Source organism: Callospermophilus lateralis, chromosome 9 (assembly GCF_048772815.1).
Source record: "Callospermophilus lateralis isolate mCalLat2 chromosome 9, mCalLat2.hap1, whole genome shotgun sequence".
NCBI lineage: Eukaryota > Metazoa > Chordata > Mammalia > Rodentia > Sciuridae > Callospermophilus > Callospermophilus lateralis.
The window spans coordinates 8,487,328-8,507,837 of record NC_135313.1 but is presented as its reverse complement, the minus strand read 5'-3'; the positions used below and the strand labels follow the sequence as shown (position 1 = coordinate 8,507,837).

The window sequence follows — 20,510 nt, the reverse complement described above, 5'->3', positions numbered from 1 at the left end:
TAGATTTGAAACCCTCATTGCAAAGCTTGAATTTGTAACCTACCCAACTTTGCTGTCTCTACCACAAGCTGGTGGAATGTAGAATCATCCTGGAACAGAAAATTTCTGGTACAAAAATGACTCAAGTCTCTGGTCACCAATATGTTATATCCCAGGATACTGAGAGAACTTTCATATCACTGAATTATTATCAGTGATCTTTTAGGAGCTGAGAAGAAAAGGAGACTTACAGAAGATTAGAGAAGTTAAGGCACTCTTTTTTCAAACAAGGAAAAGATAGAATACATAAATCATGGAGACTGAATTCAGTATTGATTTTTTTGAATAGTCCTTGGCTAAGTGTTGGTGTCCAGAAGTTCCCATCCATTTATTAGCTATTTTCTTTCCTGATAGGATTCTGTTAATTGAGATTATCTTTAAAAAAAAAAAAAAATGTTAAATCATACAATTTAATTTGGAATATCTTCTAGAACTGAAAAGTTATTTTGATGTTTGTACAAGATCATTCTATTTACGTTCATGTTGTCAGAATATAACTGGCTAATACACTTTTCCCAAGAGGTATGTGGCAGATTAGCCACAGATAGGGTGACCTGCATTCTTGTACACTATCTTCACAAGTAGGCGAGAAGGAACAAGGAACTGGTAACATCTTCCTGTATGTGCACACAGCAGAGTAAATATTTCCTAGTTTTATATTGTTAAAATCATTCTTCCCTGTTCTTTGAGATTATTCATAACCCATTTGTTTACACAAGAGCTGGTCTTGGTCTTATTCACATAGAATGAGTAATTGGATGCTGAAATGATGGAAAGTGGACTTCTCTTCCTCACTGAAGCCTTAGAGGGATGGGGAATATTTTTCTTTTATTTAATAGAAGCTCCTCTACTCTTTAAGTTAAATATAGTAGAAAGAAGACCAAAGAGGCATTTGTGTGCTTAGCCTGGGATATGTGTGTAGACGCCCATAAGTGTTTAAAAAGGTCAAGACTATCTTTACAGAGGTTTTTGTTATGTTTGTAGAGAAGAGGAAAGAAGAAATAAAGAGGGAAAAGGAACAAGACAAGATCTTATGATGGAGGTAGAACTGGTAGCTTTTCAGAATTGTCTTAAGAAGTGGAGCACATAGATAGATTGTTAATCATGGAATGCTTATCTCAAAGGTCACAGCCTCCAAACCAAAATGGGATCTCCCAACCCAGATAGTATAGATATTACATGCTCTTTTTAAAAATTGAAAATCTTAAAACTATTCTATGTATTCCAGATTCTGGAAAAACAACCCAAAATAACAAATTGGTGTTATGAACTAGCAGTCTCCTGAATAGGGGAACTCAGTTTTACAGTTTCAAAATCAGTCTTACACACTTGGGTTTTAGGAGATACCTTCCACTTTATTTTTTATTCAAAAGTCATATGTGCACACAAATACTTTGTGCACTCTTGATTTTCATTAATGTCTCACATGGTTGAGAGCACATGAAATGTCCCTTGCTTTCTAGGGTATGCATGAAAATGTAGTTACAAAATTTTCAAATAGAAGGTGCATAAGCCAGGGTAAAATTACAGCTCAAAAGATTTGGGGGAGGAGGAAGAACTCAAATAAAGACACTGGGCTTTGGGAGAAATTTGATGTGCTAAATCAGTCTATTCTGATTCTTTAGCAGTGAGAGCAGGGTGAAATGAATCATGATAATAATGAAGTGTGTGCCTGTAGGGGAAATATCAACTAGTTGAAACCACCTGGCCATGATCAGCATGCTTAGCTGGAGATTGAAGAGTTATTTCATGACACAGCTGAATTCTTCCTTAAGATTGGTAAATTATAAGTGTTGACTGATTTGGAATACCAAATTGCTGGGAGAGACTTCTTTTCAGCATCCCTAACAAGAGTATATGTAAAGGTGACCCTGCTAGGTCCTGCTCTAAGTGGAGAATGCTTTGTCCTTGTTAGTTTGGGACATTAATATGAACAAAGACAGTGACAGTGTAGTAAGGGTAAACAAATGTTATAATTTGCCAGGGAAAGTACACATTTATGTCTGTTGTCTTGAACATAACTATTCATTTTTCTCTCACATTGCATAAGTTTGGAGGATATATTGTAATTTTATCATTTAGCAGTCCCAAAACTAGTTGTCATGACCCCCTTTGGCTCTTTTGTTATTGTTGTTGTTTGCTACTAATATACATGGCTGTCCATCAGGTCCTCAGGTGTCTCTCCCTAGGATAGCTTGATTTTGGAGCACTAATTCTAGAACCAGAGGGTTTATAGAGGACTCTTCATTTTTCTCTGAGTGAGAGCTATGATGTTATAATACGTCAAACTTTAAAATGTTTTACTTCAGGTCAGAAACTTGAGAGATTCTCAATATAAACAAATTCTTCCTCTGACACATAAAAGCTTCTGATAACTACTGAAAGCAAAGTTGGGGAGTTCAGTTTTAAATGGTGGATGCTCTTGCCATGTAACACTTGAAAGGACTGTTAAAGGAGGGTAATGTGCCAGTATTCATATACCTATATATTTACGTAATTTTTTTTTTTCATAAGCCTTCCAAGTTCGTGAGCCCACATATCCAAGGGAAAGAGTTTCACAAGATTATCTTGAGTTCAGTTTATCATTGTTGGGGAGCGGGGCTGCATTTAATTTGCATTTCCTTATGTAATCTTGAACTGTATTCTTAATGAATAAACATGTTTTCACACTTTTATTGCTTCATGTTTTTCCTTTTTTTCTGTTCTTTAATGACATATTTTAGATATCTAGCCTCAAAAGTTAGGTATGCAGAACATGTGGAATCAAAAACAGTGCCACTCTCCTTTTCCAATGGGCCAGTTTGGCTCTCTGAAGGTTAAGAGGAAAAATACCTGAGCCCTGCTCTTAGAGCTTCCCACTCCTCCAGAGTACTGAGGAGTAAGGCCTAGGAAATGGCCCTGTGTTAATTGAAATTCTTTGTTTCTTCCAACAAAGTGGGAACTTACTAAAATTTATCTTAGGAAAGAATCAAAGACTCAAGGTTTGAGAAGAGGCAGAGATGAACCTGGACCCCACAAATGCCTGGAACCAGTAGCAAATATCATTGCAGTGATCTATTTCTTACTGTATTTCTCTGCCCATTCACCCTGTCCTCTCTGTGCAGACCAGATTTCTCCACCTGTTAGAAAACCTGGCCACCTACATTTCAATGTGTTCTGTCATGGAACTGTAGTGTCTGGATAGAGACTGAACTAGGTTAAATGTCTAGCTCCTCTTTAGTTTACTTTTCTGGGGCCAGCAGGGGATTAGCTCATAAAGACTAAAAGCACCACCCACAGGAGCTATATGAATGCTACATGATGGACTGGGGTATTGGTGGAGGGGTATTGGTAAATATAGAGTGACCCCATGATCTTTCCAGGAAAGAATTACTGGGGTTATCTTAACCTGTTATCCAGTTTGTTTAGGTGTCCAGGATAAAATTTTAATGGAATTCTTTGGTCATTTGCCCCAGGCCACATATTTGTTCCTACTCTTATTTTGTCCTTTATCTCAAATATTAGCCTCTGGTCACAGATATCCTTTGGGTCTCAGGGGCATTTTCAAAGGACTAGAGCATGTGATCCTAAAGGCATTCTACTCCTGCCTAAAAAGCCACTTCATTTATATTCATTCAACCCTCTACCCCAGAATATAGAAAGAAGGACTGAAATGTTGGCTATCCCAGGTTTAAACCACTGATATTTGTTGATTTTGGTACATTTTGACATTATACACAACTGGTTTTTCATTTACTATGTGCTCTTTGCCTGTCCCTTTTCCTGTCATCCTCATCTCCAATTGTATTATTGCTTTCCTAAGTTTCCTTGGAGAGATGAGAATAGGCTGTGGAATAGTGGTTTGCAAATTCAGCCCAGCCATTATTTTAATTTATTAATGGGATTTTTTTTTTACCATAGTTGAGTAGAATATATTTTGCATACCTGGTAATAACATAATTTACTATAAAGGGAGCATTTAAAACCTTAATGTCTGTAATGCCTCATATACAGTAATGGCTTGAACAATATGTTGAATAGACTTGGAAATAATTTTAATTTTTCTTATTTATCAGAAAAGAGAATAATGGGAACTCAACAGGCATTGCACACTGCAGTAGAGATTCTTAGAGTGATGGAGAAACATGGGTAACCTTGGACATCTCAAAGTACAAAGAAGCCTAGACCACTGTTATGGATATAAATCATTGGGCTCTTAAGAAAAATTATCAAAGTCCCCTTATTTTGCTGTGGACCATACATGTTGATTGCGTTAATGTGCTTTCCCTGGATGATGAAATTAGAGCCCCTTTACACCCAGACAGGATGTTCCTTTAGCATTGTTACCAGTATCCACCTCAACAAAAAAATGGAAGAATTGGCAACAGATCTTTCAGTATTTAACAAAATTACCATGGTGGAAAACTATACCCTCATGCTCAAATTAGATTTTTTCTTTTATCCCCCTTCTGTGGTTTGAATTTGATTTTTTTCCCCAAATGCCCATGGGTTGGAGGTGATGTTGAGTTGGTGAGACCTTTAAGAGTGGGGTGTTTGGGAAGCTCCTTAGGTCATTGGAAGCATGTCCCTTAACAAATTATGGTAGTTCTCATGAAAGGAGACCCTATCCATTTCTCTCTGGCTTCCTATTTAAGATAAATCACTTGCTCCTGCACTTGTTCCTACCATTGCTATTTACCATAATGTGACACAGCCAAGGGGGCCTCATCAGGTCAGAGCTGATATAGCCATGCCCTTTGAGCCTCCAAAACTGTGAGCTAAAGAAACATTTTTTTCTTCATAGTTAGCTTGTCTCAAGTATTTTGTTATAATGTCAAAAAGCTAATACTCTTAGCTACCATTTTAAGGAACTGGAGGAAATTAGGAATGTTTTTTCTTCTTTTACTCTACATCCCCCTTCTGTCTGTCCTCCTCCTCACCCCAAATACTTGGAAAAGGATCAATAAATAAAATGATTCCTGGGCAGAGTTAGTATACAAACAAATGCATGTCTTTTACCCTAGCTAGATGGAACCCATATATTTGGCTTTAAATTTGAATAGCTAGAACAAAGAAGGAAACAAGATCAGTTCTGATACCGTTAGATTAAAAGTCAAAACTGACCACTTAAGAGAAGCATAATTTTTCCAGGCTGTGAGACTCTGTGGATCTTTTATTAATATGGGCTCCAGATCCTTAGTATACTTCTCTCAAATCTCTATCTGTAAAAATGAAGTGCCTGAATTAAAGTTTAAGGTATCTTAACATAAGACATAAAAAGATAGTATTGATCTGGAGTGTGGCTCTGTAGGCCAGTGAACTTTTTATTAAAATTGGTTATCTAGAGAGGACCAAGGTTATAATCTGATCACTGCTCTGGCTTTAACAATTAGCTGAGCTGATGGCAGCACTAATAGCTACCTTTGAAAATCAAAGAGCTTAACCTGGACGTGATTTCAAATCTAGTTTTGTGTGTTGACTTGGAGGCCAGGTCATTGTTTTCCTCCGATAATAATGTCCATGACACAGGCATATTCAGTGGATTTGTTTCGTATCATAAAATGGTGGTTGTTAAATATTTGTTAAATCTGTGGTATAAAAGCCTAATATATAAAATTGATAGAAGTGAGGTATTTAGGCTGGAAAAGAAGTAAACCCTTCCCTGCTCCAGACCTTAGCTAGAACAAGATTTAAAAGCTGCTGTCAGAACGACTAATGCCATTTTAGTTTGGAAAAATTTCAGAGCCTGCATCACCAGTTTCCCACTGTTATGGAACATGCTCACCCTATTCACCTCCTTCCCAGAAACCTAGTTTTAATCAGTATAACTTCTGTTAAAACCTCTGTGATTCTGACAAGTTGATGGTATGGTTAATAAATAACCCCAACATTTGAGAAAAACTTAAAAATCAAGAAGGTAGATTTTTTTGGTCTTTACAGGAATGATAATTTGTTTGGATTATTTGGTATTTGTAGATAACCGAGCTTTTACAAATATTGAGTCATCAAAATCACTTATGGTTGATAGCATTCCTTGGCTAGAATTCACTAAAGATGAAATCCTGTGTTCAAAATTTGTAGAGGGAAATAAGTTTTAATGTAAATAAATTTATCCATTCTGTTTGGGGACCTCCCATTAGAATTTAACTTTTTATGCTCCCTTGGATATAAGATGCTTTTATTGTGCATTTTAGATACAGCTTTAAGATTTAAAAGCAAACTTTCCAGTTTGACTATATTATGATGTCAACACTTACCTGCAAAGCACTACTCCATAAAGAGTGGAATGTTCTGTGAGCAATAAAAGAAGGCATGTGGTTATTCTGTAAACAGCACTTGGGCTTACAGTGAGTTTTTCACCTTCTGCCTTACTTGTCACTTGATACTTTATTCCCCACCAGAGCTTGACAAAAATTACAAAATAATTGTCATTTTCTTATCATAGTTCAGATGGTTGCAGAAAGCTCTACAGTCAATTGTAATACATTTTCTGGCTTTTATCCAAAGTTTTCAGTCTCTAAGAGGCAGTGCAGGAAGCATCTCCTCTGTTGGTGTCTGTGACCTTCAGCACACAGTGTGTGTCTACACTCTGAACTTGCTACTCATCACTTTTTTCGGGCAGTCTGGTAAATGGGGTGTGTATTAGTGTTGCATAGATTTTAAGTGCTCTGTGTGTACCTGTATTCTCACTAGGCTTTGTGTCATTAAGTTCTCTTTTGGTCCATGAGCTGAGTTTTGGTTGTATGACTGGGAATTTTTTTCCTCCAAAAGCTCAAACAAGAGCTTTTGTATTTGATTCTGGTACTCAGTTGACAACTGAGGTACGGTTACTTCCTCTGAAGTTAAGTGGTTTTTTGTTTTGTTTTTAGCCTCATTATTTCATTGAGAACTCTTTTCTCAACCTAAGATCAAGACTTCAGATGTCAGTTGGTGCATTGCTGTGGAGGGTGGGCAGCATATATGACTGGTTACGAGAACTCTCAAAGAAATTATCCCTGGTAGAATGTTCTACATAATTCTCTAAAGGGCCCATGTAATAGTGCATTCTGTGACTCTGGATACTAATGCTAGACAGTCTATGTACACTAAATACCACCATACAGCAGCCTTTGAGCAGTTCAAAAAGAAAACAAACCATTAGATCTCCAACTATGGTGATTTAGCTCTGGCTGGTTTTGTGACATGTTTGTGCTTTTGTGGGCATTTGGCCAGAACAGAAATAGTAATGCTTGGACCTTGAAGGAGAGTGATTTTTTTCCAGGATTATATCTGATCCTATAGAAATAAGTTTAAGGTTATAAATTTTAAAAATAATTTTTTTCTCAAAATACACTTTATTGGAATGACTAAAAGCAAAAAATAAAAATTGTTTTACCACTCTTTCTTGAATATAACTTTTTAGAATCATAGCATTTTTAATATACTTTAATTCTTTGACCCAAAAATAATTTTTGAAGGGTGTTATTTTTTTACCATATTTGAACCTTATTTCAAAGTTTTCATTTGTTTACAATTCATGTTTTGAATTAAGCATCATTTTTAAGGAATTACCTTTTTTAAAGGGCAAGATTGGCTATTTGCTTTTCTTATTTGCAAAAATGTGGGTAAGACCCATGATGTTTGCCTTTGATCATATGGTCTATGTTTGCACAAGTCTGTGGCAAAGCAGGTAATAAATTTAGCCAGAATTAAAATAGATTATAATTCTATCCTTGAAGATTGACTGTTTTTAAAATGTGGACATTAACCATTAAATACAGTGCTAATTTGTCTAAAATAGTTGGAAGTTCACATTTTCTGAAACTATTTCTTAAAAAATGGTAATGTAATTCTTAACTCTTTTGACTGTGAATGAATCATGAAGATAAAACAAAGATAGCAGATCTATATTGATAAAAGATCATAAAAACTAGTCAGTCATGGGTTAAAAATGATGGTGGAATGTGATGGATATTATAAGTACATGTGTAAAGACACAAACTGGTATGAATATACTTTGTATACAACCAGAGATATGAAAAATTGTGCTCTATATGTGTAAGAAGAATTGTAATGCATTCTGTTGTCATATATATTAAAAAATTAATTAAAAAAACTAGTGAGTCATATAGTACAGACATTTCTAAATGTTTTGTGATATGTGGCTATAACTTCAAGTCTTTAATTGTGAAAAAAATCTTTGTTTTATGACAATTTGAGAATTTTGACATTATGAATAAAATAGCTGTCATTAGTGAAAGAGCTACTAAGGTTTTTGTTGTTTTTTTTTTTTTTTTTGGTACTTGGGATTGAATTCAGGGGCATGTGACCACATCCCCAGCCCTATTTTGTATTTTATTTAGAGACAAGATCTTACTCAGTTGCTTAGCACCTCGCTTTTTGCCGAGGCTAACTTTGAACTCGTGATCCTCCTGCCTCAGTCTCCTGAGCTTCTGGGATTACAGGCATGCGCCACCGTGCCCCAGCTACCTAAGGCTGATTTTTAAACCTTTTACTAGCTTCAGGTTTCATCCTATCAAAATTTCATCCTGTCAATTTTATAACCTATAATTCAATAGGTTATAAAATCAAATTAGTTGATTATGATCAGTATTTAAAAGGAGGGGAGAGAGTGGGAGACTAGGATGGAACAAAATAGGCTAGAATAAAGAATGTTAGTATAATTTTACCTAGTAAAGATAATAAAGATAAGTGCTGTCTGACAATACTTGTTTTTTATTGTATGAATGTATATCTTGAGGTCAAAGAAATCTGTAAGTCACCATTGGTAGTGATAATATAGTTAGGTGGCCTTGTGGTTGTTGAAATAATTGTACACAAAAGAAACTGATGACAGGCTTTAATTGGAAGGTTCTAGCACTCTGTCTTCCTTGATCTATTTGTACTTTTTTTTTAATAATGTTTATATGTTTTATATATATATATATATATATATATATATATATATATATATATATTTTAAATTATTTATTTATTTTATGTGGTGCTGAGGATCGAACCCAGGGCCTCTCACGCATGCTAGGCAAGCGCTCTACCTCTGAGCCACAATCCCAGCCCATCTATTTGTACTTTTTAAAGGGAGTAAAGGAAGACCTATATGACTTGCTGACTAGATTTATGATTGACAGAAGTAAGGAAAGTTAATAATACACTAGTTAACAGAATTGAGAGCCAATAAAAAATTTTAAATGTTGTATACTGAATCAAAATCAGAAGAAATTTAACAGGAATAATTGTACAAGCATGTCCCAAAATGCAATAATAAACCATGAATGACAGTGTGGCTTCCCACGGAGCAAGTACCAGAGACCAAGATCAGTTAAATTGCTTACTGGAAAAGTTTTTAGCTGTGTAGTGTGACTGTTAAAAACTATTAATGGGCCAAACTTGGTGGCATACACCAATCCCTGCAGCTTGGGAGGCCAAGGCAGGAGGATCACAAGTTCAAGGCCAGCCTTAACAAATTATCAAAACTCTAGTGAGATCCTGTCTCAAAACAAAAAATAAAAAGGATTGGGGGTGTAGCTTCAGGGATAAAGCGCCTGTGGGTTCAATTCCCAGTCCCCTCCCCGCCAAAAAAAAGGAGGAGGAAGGAAAAAAATAGTGGAGAAAAAAAACTATTGATGGAGTTTAGGATCATATTTATGAAATAGATGGATAAGTAATGTTGACTGGTCAGATCCCATACTCCACATGGAATCTTTGGAATGTCACATGCTTTGAAAGAAACAGTGACACACTGTCACTGCCTAGAGAGTAAGTGAGGGAGGGGTTCCCTGAGTGAGTCAGCTCCCTCAAGGTTCATCATCTTCATCTGTAACAAACCTGAGCTCGATAAACTTTGTAAGAATTTGGTTGCCAACACTGCTAAATGTCATGCAGATTGAATGTGACTATATGGTTCTTGCTCCCAGACACTTCACAGGCTAGTGTGCACTTGGTAATGCATTTAGTAATGTATCTGATTTGACTGTTCAAAATGATTTTCTTTCTTTCTTCATGACACCTCTTTCAGTTTATCCCAGTCCTGGATGCCTTTTTGCTTAGGATGTGAGAATATAGGCCTACCTCAAAATAGTCCTACCTAATACCCACCAAATGGCTGCTCAGGTTTAATGGTATATTTTGGCACCTTCTAATTCTAGTATTTACTCTTGGCTTGGACTGGGATGAGGTCTAGGAGTAGGAATTCTGTCACATAAATAGTTGGAATTCATTTCTGAAAGGCATGTTTGTTTTTAAAATATTCTCAAATCATAGTCCTATAATTTTGAAAAATACAAATTTAAGTAAGTTTTTTTAACATCTTTCTTATTTAACATCTATTTAAATATAGACATCACGTATAAAGAAAATACTGTGCGTCCCCAAAATAACTTAATTAGTTGTTGGTTAACCAGAGAAAACTCATGAATTATTGTGTCATAATGGATTTCTTGATTAACTTTTTGCCTACAACTAAGCAGTATTTTAAAATATTTTTAAATATTTTTTTGTAGTTGTAGTTGAACCCAATACCTTTATTTTTTATGTATTTTTTTTAAAGAAAGAGTGAGAGAGGAGAGAGAGAGAATTTTAATATCTATTTTTTAGCATTTGGCGGACACAACATCTTTTCTGTATGTGGTGCTGAGGATCGAACCCAGGCCGCACGCATGCCAGGAAGCGCGCTACCGCTTGAGCCACATCCCCAGCCCTATTTTTTATGTATTTTTAAGTGATGCTGAAGATTGAACTCAGGGCCCCGCACATGTGAGGTGAGCACTCTACCACTGAGCCATACCCCCAGTCCCCAACTATGCAGTATTTTAAAGAAAGCAACTACTCTTCAAACTGTAGTGAGGTTTGATAAATGAGATTAAGCTAGAGTGGCTTATTTCTGAAAAAGTTATCATTCTTACACAGTTGGCTGTGCAAACTAGCTTCAGCTTTTGGTGTGAGTTAAAAAATCACCCGAGTCACTCTCATATAGTCTTCCTTGGCTTCATTTTACTCTGGTATCTGGTATATAGAACTTGCACAGAACATTGGTCTTTGTGTAGCCAGAGTGGCCCTTTGTTTAGTCTTTCCTTATAAATACTTTTGTTCCAAAAATTATTTAAGACAGCTTGAAATATTTTTTGAACTTAATTACATAACTTTAGAAATCCATAATGACTGCATTTACACTGAAATTATCACAGTAAAACTTGACACAATAGAAGTATGATTCTTTCAGAAAGTATTTGAGGTTTAATGTGAAGTTCCTATTTGTAAAGTTAACACATAGCTTTTTTGGGGGGTGGGGAGTGCCAGGAATTGAACTCAGGGTCACTCAACCACTGAGCCACATCCCCAGCCCAATTTTTGTATTTCATTAGAGACAGGGTCTCACTGAGTTACTTAGCACCTCACTATTACCGAGGCAGGCTTTGAACGTGCGATCCTCCTGTCTCAGCCTCCTGAGCTGCTGGGATTATAGGTGTGCACCACCGTGCCCAGCCAACACAGCTTTTTATGAGCACTGTTGCTTTTTAAAATTTGTTAAATGGGTCTTTCTCTAAAAATCAGGTATTACTGCAAAGACTTGTCCCACTGATAAGTAGGCAGATCCTACTTTCTAAGTAAAAAACATATCAAGGATTAACAAAATTCAACCACTTGTGGCAATACTACTAAAGATAGGTTAGCATAAGAATTTAGTACTTTAGTTTACAAAACTGGAATTAACTGGTCCATGTGACTTTGTAATCAGAAAATGTTCAGTTCACAATGGTTTGCTCTCACCTCTAAATCCTGAAAAGGTTAGAAATATTTTAACTCTTTGAAAATCTCTTTTAAAAGTGTTCTGAAAAAATGTAGGCATACTGCTAATGAAACTTTGTATTGATTAAGATAGGATTTTCCTAAAGAATGAGTGTATGGAGAAACTGATATCCACCCAGACCTATGCAAATGCTCCAGAGATTTGGTTGGGAACAAAAAGTAGTTTACAATATGGATTGCCTAGTTCTCTATGCAGTACAGAGGTGAGACAGATCCTCTTGAAAGATCTAAAGCAGAGATATGGGCCAAACTTTAAAAAAAAAAAAAAAAAATGTGATGTTTTTTGAAAGGCAGAGGGCTTTTCCAGGAAGGTTATCTGTTCCTCTGCTCTGCTTTTTGGAAGGGTGATGCTGAAGTATATTAAAGCAAAATCCAGATCATTCATATTTCATAATTTGATGTGTCTGACTGATGACATTTTTCATGTATCGGTTATACTCCATTGTAATACGTAACAAAACTAACAACAATTGCTCATACCCAGTGAATAATTTTTCTGGTTGCCAACATATCTTTTCTTCAGTTGGTTTATTCAAATTAGGGTCCAGAGAAGATCCGGGAATCTCTCTTACCTATGTAACAGTCTCTACTGCCTTCTTTTCCCCCTCTCATGTTGTTTGACTTGTTGGAAAACCCATTATTTGTCCTGTCACATGTACCATGTTCTGGGTTTGACTAACTGCTTTGTTGTGGTGGTGTTTAACTTGTTGGTTTATTCATCTGTTTCCCATAAGTTTTGGTAGGTAGATCTGGAAGCTTGATTGGATTTTGATTTGTATTTTGGGGGATAAAAAGGGTCAGATCTTTTTATAGGTGATGCTTTTACTCCCTGTTATGTGGTATCATGAGATGCTGGGTCTGGTTGTCCTGCTTTTAGTCATAAGTCAGTGTGTTCCCTGTTATTAGTGCGTGTACCACTGTGAAATTGTCCATCTACTATTCAGCTGTAGTTAGTAGTTTTAATGCCATTGATTATTGTTGCTAGATCCATGATTTCACCAAGGATTGTATAACTTTATGGTTTTTCTTTCAGTATGCATTAGCTATGAATCTTTAAGAACTTTCTTTTGTCATTCTTCAGTTACCCTGAGAAACAAGGAAGAGAAAAAAGGTAGTCTAAAGTGTTCTATTCCTTCCTTTTATTTGCCAATTTTTAGAGTGTTGAATTGTTGCTTTCACAACCTTCAGGGTGACCAATAAATATTTTAGAGTTTTTAATGGATTTTTATGGTTTACTAATATTGCTTTTAAATGTATAATACTTTTTATATGCATATTGCTTAATTTGCATGACAGTACATTATAATCTTTTTCTTTTAATGCTTAAATTATACCATCAAAGGCCTGTAGGTACTTTTTCAGTTTGGCTCCTCTCTTTTTTGCCATGATCTCATTAATTTTTGCTTTCTTGAGTAAGGTGTCCCAGGCTCATCTTGCATATTTCCTACTCTTTTCATGGAGCTCTCATTCCTTTTAGTGGAAAATAATCTTGAATTAATTTTTTAAAATAATATTTGTATAATCAGAAAAAAATGTTGCATGTATTTTGTAGATACTTACCCATAAGAATATACAAGTCTCATTTTCATTGTGTATCATTGACCCCTGAAAGTCTGGTTACAATCTGTTAATCACAAAACACATTCTAGTGCCATGTATGTTCCTGAGCACTTGATTTTTGGTTTTGACATGGTTGACTTAGACTTATGTATTTGGTAGCTTTTTAATTAACCAAAGATCCACCAGCTTCTTAAAGATGCCCTTGGTTTATTTTAATGGAGCTGAATCATCACATCTTATTTGCAGCTAAGAAGGGCAAACCTCCCATCCATCCAAAAGCTGACTCAGGACTTCTAAGTACACACTTAAAAAGAAGGATAAGATCACTCATTTTAATGCTTTGTATGGTGCTGTATAGTCTATGTGATAAAAATCGTATCTACCTACTTTAATTCGGGAAATAATAGGAATCAGATTTTAGAGAGAAGGTAAGGAAAAAACTATTCCCTACTTCTGTTTATTTAAATTTTACTGTATGTGAATGATGTGCTAAATACTTTAAACATGTGTAATTTAATTCTTAACACCACATTGTGAGGTAGCTATTGTGTTTTGTGTTTTCACATATGAGGTGAAAGGGCTTAGAGAAGTCTTGAATCAGTTAAGACCTTGAGAAGTCAAGATTTGAACCCAGGCTGTCTTTAAAGCCCATGTAATTAACTACTGTGCTTTCTATAATTGCACTACTGAATAGGTATTCTAGCACCTAACACAGTATCTGTACATATTCAGTAATTGTGTGAATTAAGTAACATTAACCTGAAAGCAAGATTAGGTTTTAGGGCTAATTTACAACTGCCTATTAGGTTCCTTAATAGTTCCTGTATGCAAGTCTTATGGGAGGGAGGACTTTGTGTTTGTTTGCACTTTTTTGCTTTTGACCACCAAATTTATGAGTCAAGCCTAACAAATATGTTCATGAGTCTTATGAACTCAGCTGTCTAGGAATGTGTTGTCATTCAACAGCTTTTCATTATTCTCTCTAAACATGTACACCCACATCCATACACAGCAAAATGTTGTCTTGAGAACAGGTACTCAATGCTTTAACTTTATGGCATATAGTGAATGCACTGTTAGTATTTGAATAAATTAATGTATCATGGTGACTAGTTTATGGGCCATTTGACTACCCTTCAGTATTCATCAGTACACTGGTGAATAAGAATGTGGGAGCAGTCACATTGCCAAAGATGGGCAGTACCTAACAGTCCTAACTTTAATGGTGTGGACTTTCCCCAGTGGCTCTTCTGTATATTCTCCAGCACTTTCTTGAGGAGCTTTCTGCTAAACTTTCTGCTATTAGGAATATCGGTGGAATAGAATAGTGATTTGAAGTTTTCGTTCTTTGTAACCTAGAAGTCATCATATCTAGTGTCATCAAGTTTCCATGTTGGAGACGAGAGTAGACTTCCAGTGCAAAAAGCTACACATATGAAGGAAGAAATTAAAAGGACATTATGCTAATCCATTAATAATGGCTGTCTATAGGCTTTGCAGGTGATTTTCACTTTCTTCGTTATGTAATAAAATCCTTTAATGTTTGAATCTTGCTGAACAAGCAGTGTAACCATTAAAAAAAAAGCTATAAGTTTAACTTATAGGTTTTGGATTCTAATCTAAGGGCAGAGAAAAATTATTGAAGAAGGGCCTTATTCAGTGAGTTCTTATTATTTCCTAAAATCCCTTCAGTTTCTTACTTAAGGAAATAATGATGAGGAAAAGGATAAATGAGAAAGGCAGTCAGAAACAAAGACTGGTGCCTATGTGTTTCACATGTTTCTAGGTCTCAAAGCACTCTGAACAATACTCCTGGCATGGTAGACCAGGCTTTTTGGAAGGCTTTGTCTCTACTGCATGGAGAAGGCAGTACTGATGAGAGTCCCTCAAGAGCAGTGTGTCTTTGCTATATAATTTGAGCATCTTCTGAAGGTGATGTGTTGTTCTGTGCAAGAATTGCTAAAATTTCTTGTGAGTATAGATAACAGTAAAAAGATTGAAGCAAGAATTAAAACATGAAGTCTATTTGGTTCCATATCTTCCTATTCCTCTTTATTATCACTAAAACCAATTGGTAATTCATGAAATTGTTTAGTCACCTGTGTATTTTTTTAAATTTGTTCTAATTAGTTATATAACACCCTTGTATTTTAATAAGTGGAATTGAATAAAATAGAAAATGTCTGCATTTAGATTAATATAGTAACCTGAACATGTTTGTGGCTTGTTAAGTAAGTTTCAAGTACTAAGGATGGATTGTTTATCCATTTTCTGTAAGTTTAGGCTTTTTGTTTATCAGTGATAATATGTTTATCAGTAATTAAAGGAGTCTCAAATAGTTACAAAAAAGGTACCTAAAAAAAAAAAAAAAAATACCGGATTCTCACCCTTTTCTTGCCCCCCAGAGGTAACACTTTCAACTCTTTTGACTAATTGTTTTATCATCCATGATTTCACTGTGTTGCTTTTGAGACAGATATTTCTGCTTCAGTAGCTGTTTTGGCTTTCTTTTATTATACTAATTGCAAATTTAGCAACACAAAATCAATACACAGTACTGGGCATGTTAATCTAACATGCTTAAGAACTTTTTTTTTTCATTTTTTCCTCTCTTTTCCCCCACTGTATCAGCACCACCACCTACCTTTTTAATTTTTTTTTAATTGTAGTTGGACACAATACCTTTATTTTATTTATTTATTTTTATGTGGTGCTGAGGATCAAACCCAACGCTGTGCACATGCTAGGTGAGCCCTCTACCGCTGAGCCACAACCCCAGCCCCCCTCCTGCCCCTTTTTAATTATTATTTTGAGAAAGGGTCTCGCTGTGTTGCCCAAGCTGACCTCAAACTTGAGCTCTACCTGCCTCAGCCTCCCAAGCAGTTGGGATTACAGGTGGGTGCCACTATGCCTGGCAAGATCTTTTATTTCTTAAAGCATTGCTTTTCTTACCTGCTGTAAGCAATGTTCTAGGCACATGAATTATCTGTCTACTTGATCATTCCATGTGGGTATTCTTAAATTTGAAGTTTTTTCATATTTTGACTTTCAGTAGAACTTTAACTCCTTTACCCTGGAAAATCACCTCTTCCACCATTGAGCCAGGGTTCTAAATACTTTCTGCAAAATATTCCAGTAAACAGTCCTACTCTCCACCAACATTGACATATATAGAGCATCACTGCTGTGATTTGCACAATCACAAATAGGAAAGATAATATTTTCAGAGAATTTGAGTGTGAACTATTATATTTATGTAGAAGCAACCTGCATGCCCCCCTTCCCCGCCATTTTTTTAAAAAATGATTTGGGAAAGAAAAATCCAGAATTTGTCTGCCATGTAGCCAGATAATCAGAGATAATTTAACAGCTATTGGGGAGTGATTCTCCTGTAGTCCATCCAGACTTCTTATAGAAAGATACTTAGAAATGGACTTAAGCTTATCTTTGAATTTTAAGAAGACCCATGTTAGGCTATCTCTCTTTGGTTAATGAAGATGTGTTTTTAATTTGATCAAAAAAGAATTTATAAGCTGACAGAAGCTGAGATAGGTGATATTTTTGGAACAGATTGGTTAGAACACATCATATCAAAACCTTTGAGAAATAGCATACTTGTTTATGATTTAACTATAGTCTTAACATTAGCATTCATTTACATGGTTTTCCCCTAAGTCTTTGTTCTTTTTTTTTTTTTTTTTTAATTAATTTTTATTGTAGGTTGTTCAAAACATTACATAGTTCTTGATATATCATATTTCACACTTTGATTCAAGTGGATATGAACTCCCATTTTTACCCCATATACAGATTGCAGAATCACTTCAGTTGCACAACCATTGATTTACATATTGCCATTCTGGAGACTGTTGTATTCTGCTGCCTTTCCTATCCTCTACTATCCCCCCTCCCCCCTCCCCTCCCCTCTTCTCTCTCTACCCCCTCTACTGTAATTCATTTCTCCCCCTTATATTTTCCCTCCTTTCCCCTCACTTCCTCTTGTATGTAATTTTGTATACCCCTGAAGTCTTTGTTCTTTGTAAACAGATATGTATGTTATCGTATCTTAAACTTTAGGGGGGGAAATATTCAATATTCAATAAAATCGTAGGGAGAGCTCAAAAGAAGTGTGATGCTGTGTGACAGAGATACTGAGTTTACATGTAGGCGGGGACAAAGTAGGGTTGGAGGATTTAAGACCTATGTTTTCTTACGCTGGTTCAGGGGTAGGAAGTATGGAGACACCTGGAGCAGTTAAATATAAAGTTGGAATTCACAGTTTGAAACCATGAAGTGATTCCGTAGTTTAACTTCTTTTTAGTTTATTAAATAAAAAACGAAATCGTAACTTCTAATATGTTCTCAAGCACTTCCATTTTTTGTTCTGTTAACCTTTTTTCACGATGACTTCTTGGAGTAGTTGTATGTCCTCCTTTGGATAATGTAATATCCAAAATATTAAGAACTTTCATAAGTTCAATATCTCTAGGGTTTTATCAAGTGAGTTCTTTAACATCCATTCCTTAAGGGTATATGTTGAAAGTGTCACATGAGAGCTTTGAAGATCTGTTGGGAGATTTGTCCAAGGTTCTTTCATCTCTGAGACACTGCGATTGACTGAATAGAAGGGTAGCCATGTTGAGGAAGTATGCACATGTCCAGTGAAGCCCACTGGGGTGCTTGGGAGGAGCAACAAGAACTGGACAGGAGCATTGGGAGAGACCTAGATAAAAGACCTGTTTTGCTGGTGCCGTGTGACTAAAGCTTCCTCTGGCTTTTTGCCTCACTCATGACTTTAGAATAGAGAACTATTAATTGTAGGTATAATGTAGTGATTAAGGGTACTGGTTAAGACAGACCTGAGTGCTTTTTTTAACCACTTAGTACCTTGAGCCAGATTCTCAACCTTGCTAAACTTGACCTGTAAATGATAATACTATAGGATTCTGTTAAAAGATGAATTAAATGCTTAGCATTGGATTTGACAGTAGATGTTGCCCTGTGAGTGATACCAGTAACTGTACCTACCTATATCAGTAGCATCGGCAGGTTCTTTCTTGGCTGGGTGGTTAGGAAAACCGAGGATTTGAAAAGAAAGAAAATTTTGAAAAGTACAATGTTCTATAATTCCAAGGCATCTCTGTTATCATTTTTTTCCATATATTAGTGGGTCTCCCAATTTCTATTGATTATGAAAGTTATGACTTTCTTAAGCACTGATTTCCTCCCTATTTGATAAGAATGTCTTCTGTTGACCCCATGTTTCTCACCTGAGATTTGTGCTTGTTGCAGGTCAAGCAGGCAGAGTGCGTCGGAGGCCTCTGTTGTTGCCGTCATGCCGTTCCCATTTGGGAAGTCTCACAAATCTCCAGCAGACATCGTGAAGAACCTGAAGGAGAGCATGGCTGTTCTGGAAAAGCAGGACATTTCTGACAAAAAAGCAGAGAAGGTATGGATATGGGTGATTTGGGGGGTTTTGTTTTTTATTTTTTAAATATATTTAGTTGTCAGTGCATCTTTATTTTATTTATTTATATGTGGTTCTGAGAATCAAACCCTGTGCCTCACACATGCTGGGTAAGCACTCTACTCCTGATTGGGGGGGTTTTAAGATCTAGTCCTAATATGGCATTTGCTTGTTGCTGCTGCTGCTGAAACAAGTTTTCTGCTATGCATCCATCTCACAGACATTCTCACCTTTTTGTTTCTTCTTCTGTTGAAATTTACAAAGTGTTTATATCATTCTTGAAATGTTTTCTCTGATTCTTGAAAGCAGTGTTCCCACCAAAATCTTCCTGGGAGGATACTGCTTCTGGTTTTCTTTCCATGTTCTCAATGTCCATACTCTCCCTCTCTTCCATTCGACATAGCCCAAACCTGACTCCATCCCAGTCATGTCTTGCCACCTGATTCCTGAAAGAGCATTTCCACTAAATATTGTATATTCTGTTTCATAAAGGTTTATGAATAGAATCTGAGTCTTATTTCTGCTTGAAGAAGAGCCTCATAATCTTTCTTTTGGATCTTAGTAGTTACCTTCTTACTGTCCTTCCTAAAATATGCTCTATGATTTAAATGTTCAGTACAGACACACAAGACCCTTTATGATATGCTCTCTTCTGTAGGTGAATTTTAATTTCTTTCTCCCTTATTCTGTAGGCTCCAGCAACCTACACCAAGTCAGATAATTAAATGCACTTGTTTTTAATGCCTTTGTCTTTCTGTGCTGCCTGAAATCATGTTCCCTCTTGCTGGATTTCCACCAAAGCCCCCACTTATCATTCAAAACTACCCTTATGATTTTGTTGTTGTTGTTGTTGTTGTTGTACTGGGGATTGAACTCAAGGGCACTTGATCACTGAGCCACATCCCACATCCTCAGCCCTATTTTGTATAGAGATAGGATCTTACTAAGTTATTTAGCGCCTCACTTTTGCTGAGGCTAGCTTTGAACTGGTGATCCTCCTGCCTTCTCCTACTGAGTTGCTGGAATTATAGGCATGCACTACCATGCCCCGCCCATTTTTTTTTTTTTCTTTTCTCCCCTAGATTGTTTATCAGAATACTTCCTCTCTCCTATCTCAACCCTGCCCACTAAAACAAATCCCCACCATGTAGGCACCTATCTAGGAAATGTCAGAAGTGCCACCATTTTCAGCCTAATTATGTTTGTGTTGTATTTTTGTCTTCCTTACTTGAATGCAAACTCCTTGATCGGTATGTCATTTATGGACTACTTGTGTCCTCCACAGTACCTGATTCTGATGAACTAGGTGCATGCTGTTCTTTCTAATGCCCTTTGGACTGGGAAGCCAGGCTAATTGAAATAGTTAAAATATATAGAGAGAGAAAGAGATTCTAAGAGAACTTCTGGGTAAGATAAGTGATATGAAACATAGAATTCAAGAACTCTTCCCATCTTACTGAAGATAATCAGTTAGGTTATAAAAATATGAAAAGTCTAGTTCCAGAAACTAGAAACGTGTCCTCGGGAAAGTAGAGGAGACTTTTGGCAGAATCACAGCAATATCTCTACCTCAGGGTAAGAGTACATAACCTGGCTTTCCTTTCACTGCTGGACATCTACTGCAACACCCAGCAGTCCTAGTAGTCTACAGGTTTGCCTG

At 36.2% G+C, this 20,510-nt stretch overlaps 1 protein-coding gene across 1 annotated transcript in view; it reads left to right on the top strand.

Moving 5' to 3' along the window:
• The window catches only part of Cab39 (calcium binding protein 39), an 81,797-nt gene that overhangs the window by 9,460 nt on the left and 51,827 nt on the right, over positions 1–20,510 (top strand). Inside the window, exon 2 of the mRNA XM_076866155.2 lies at positions 18,676–18,832. Within this exon, the coding sequence (XP_076722270.1) occupies positions 18,719–18,832 (114 nt within the window). The 5' untranslated portion in view covers positions 18,676–18,718. The remainder of the gene's footprint in view (positions 1–18,675; positions 18,833–20,510) is intronic.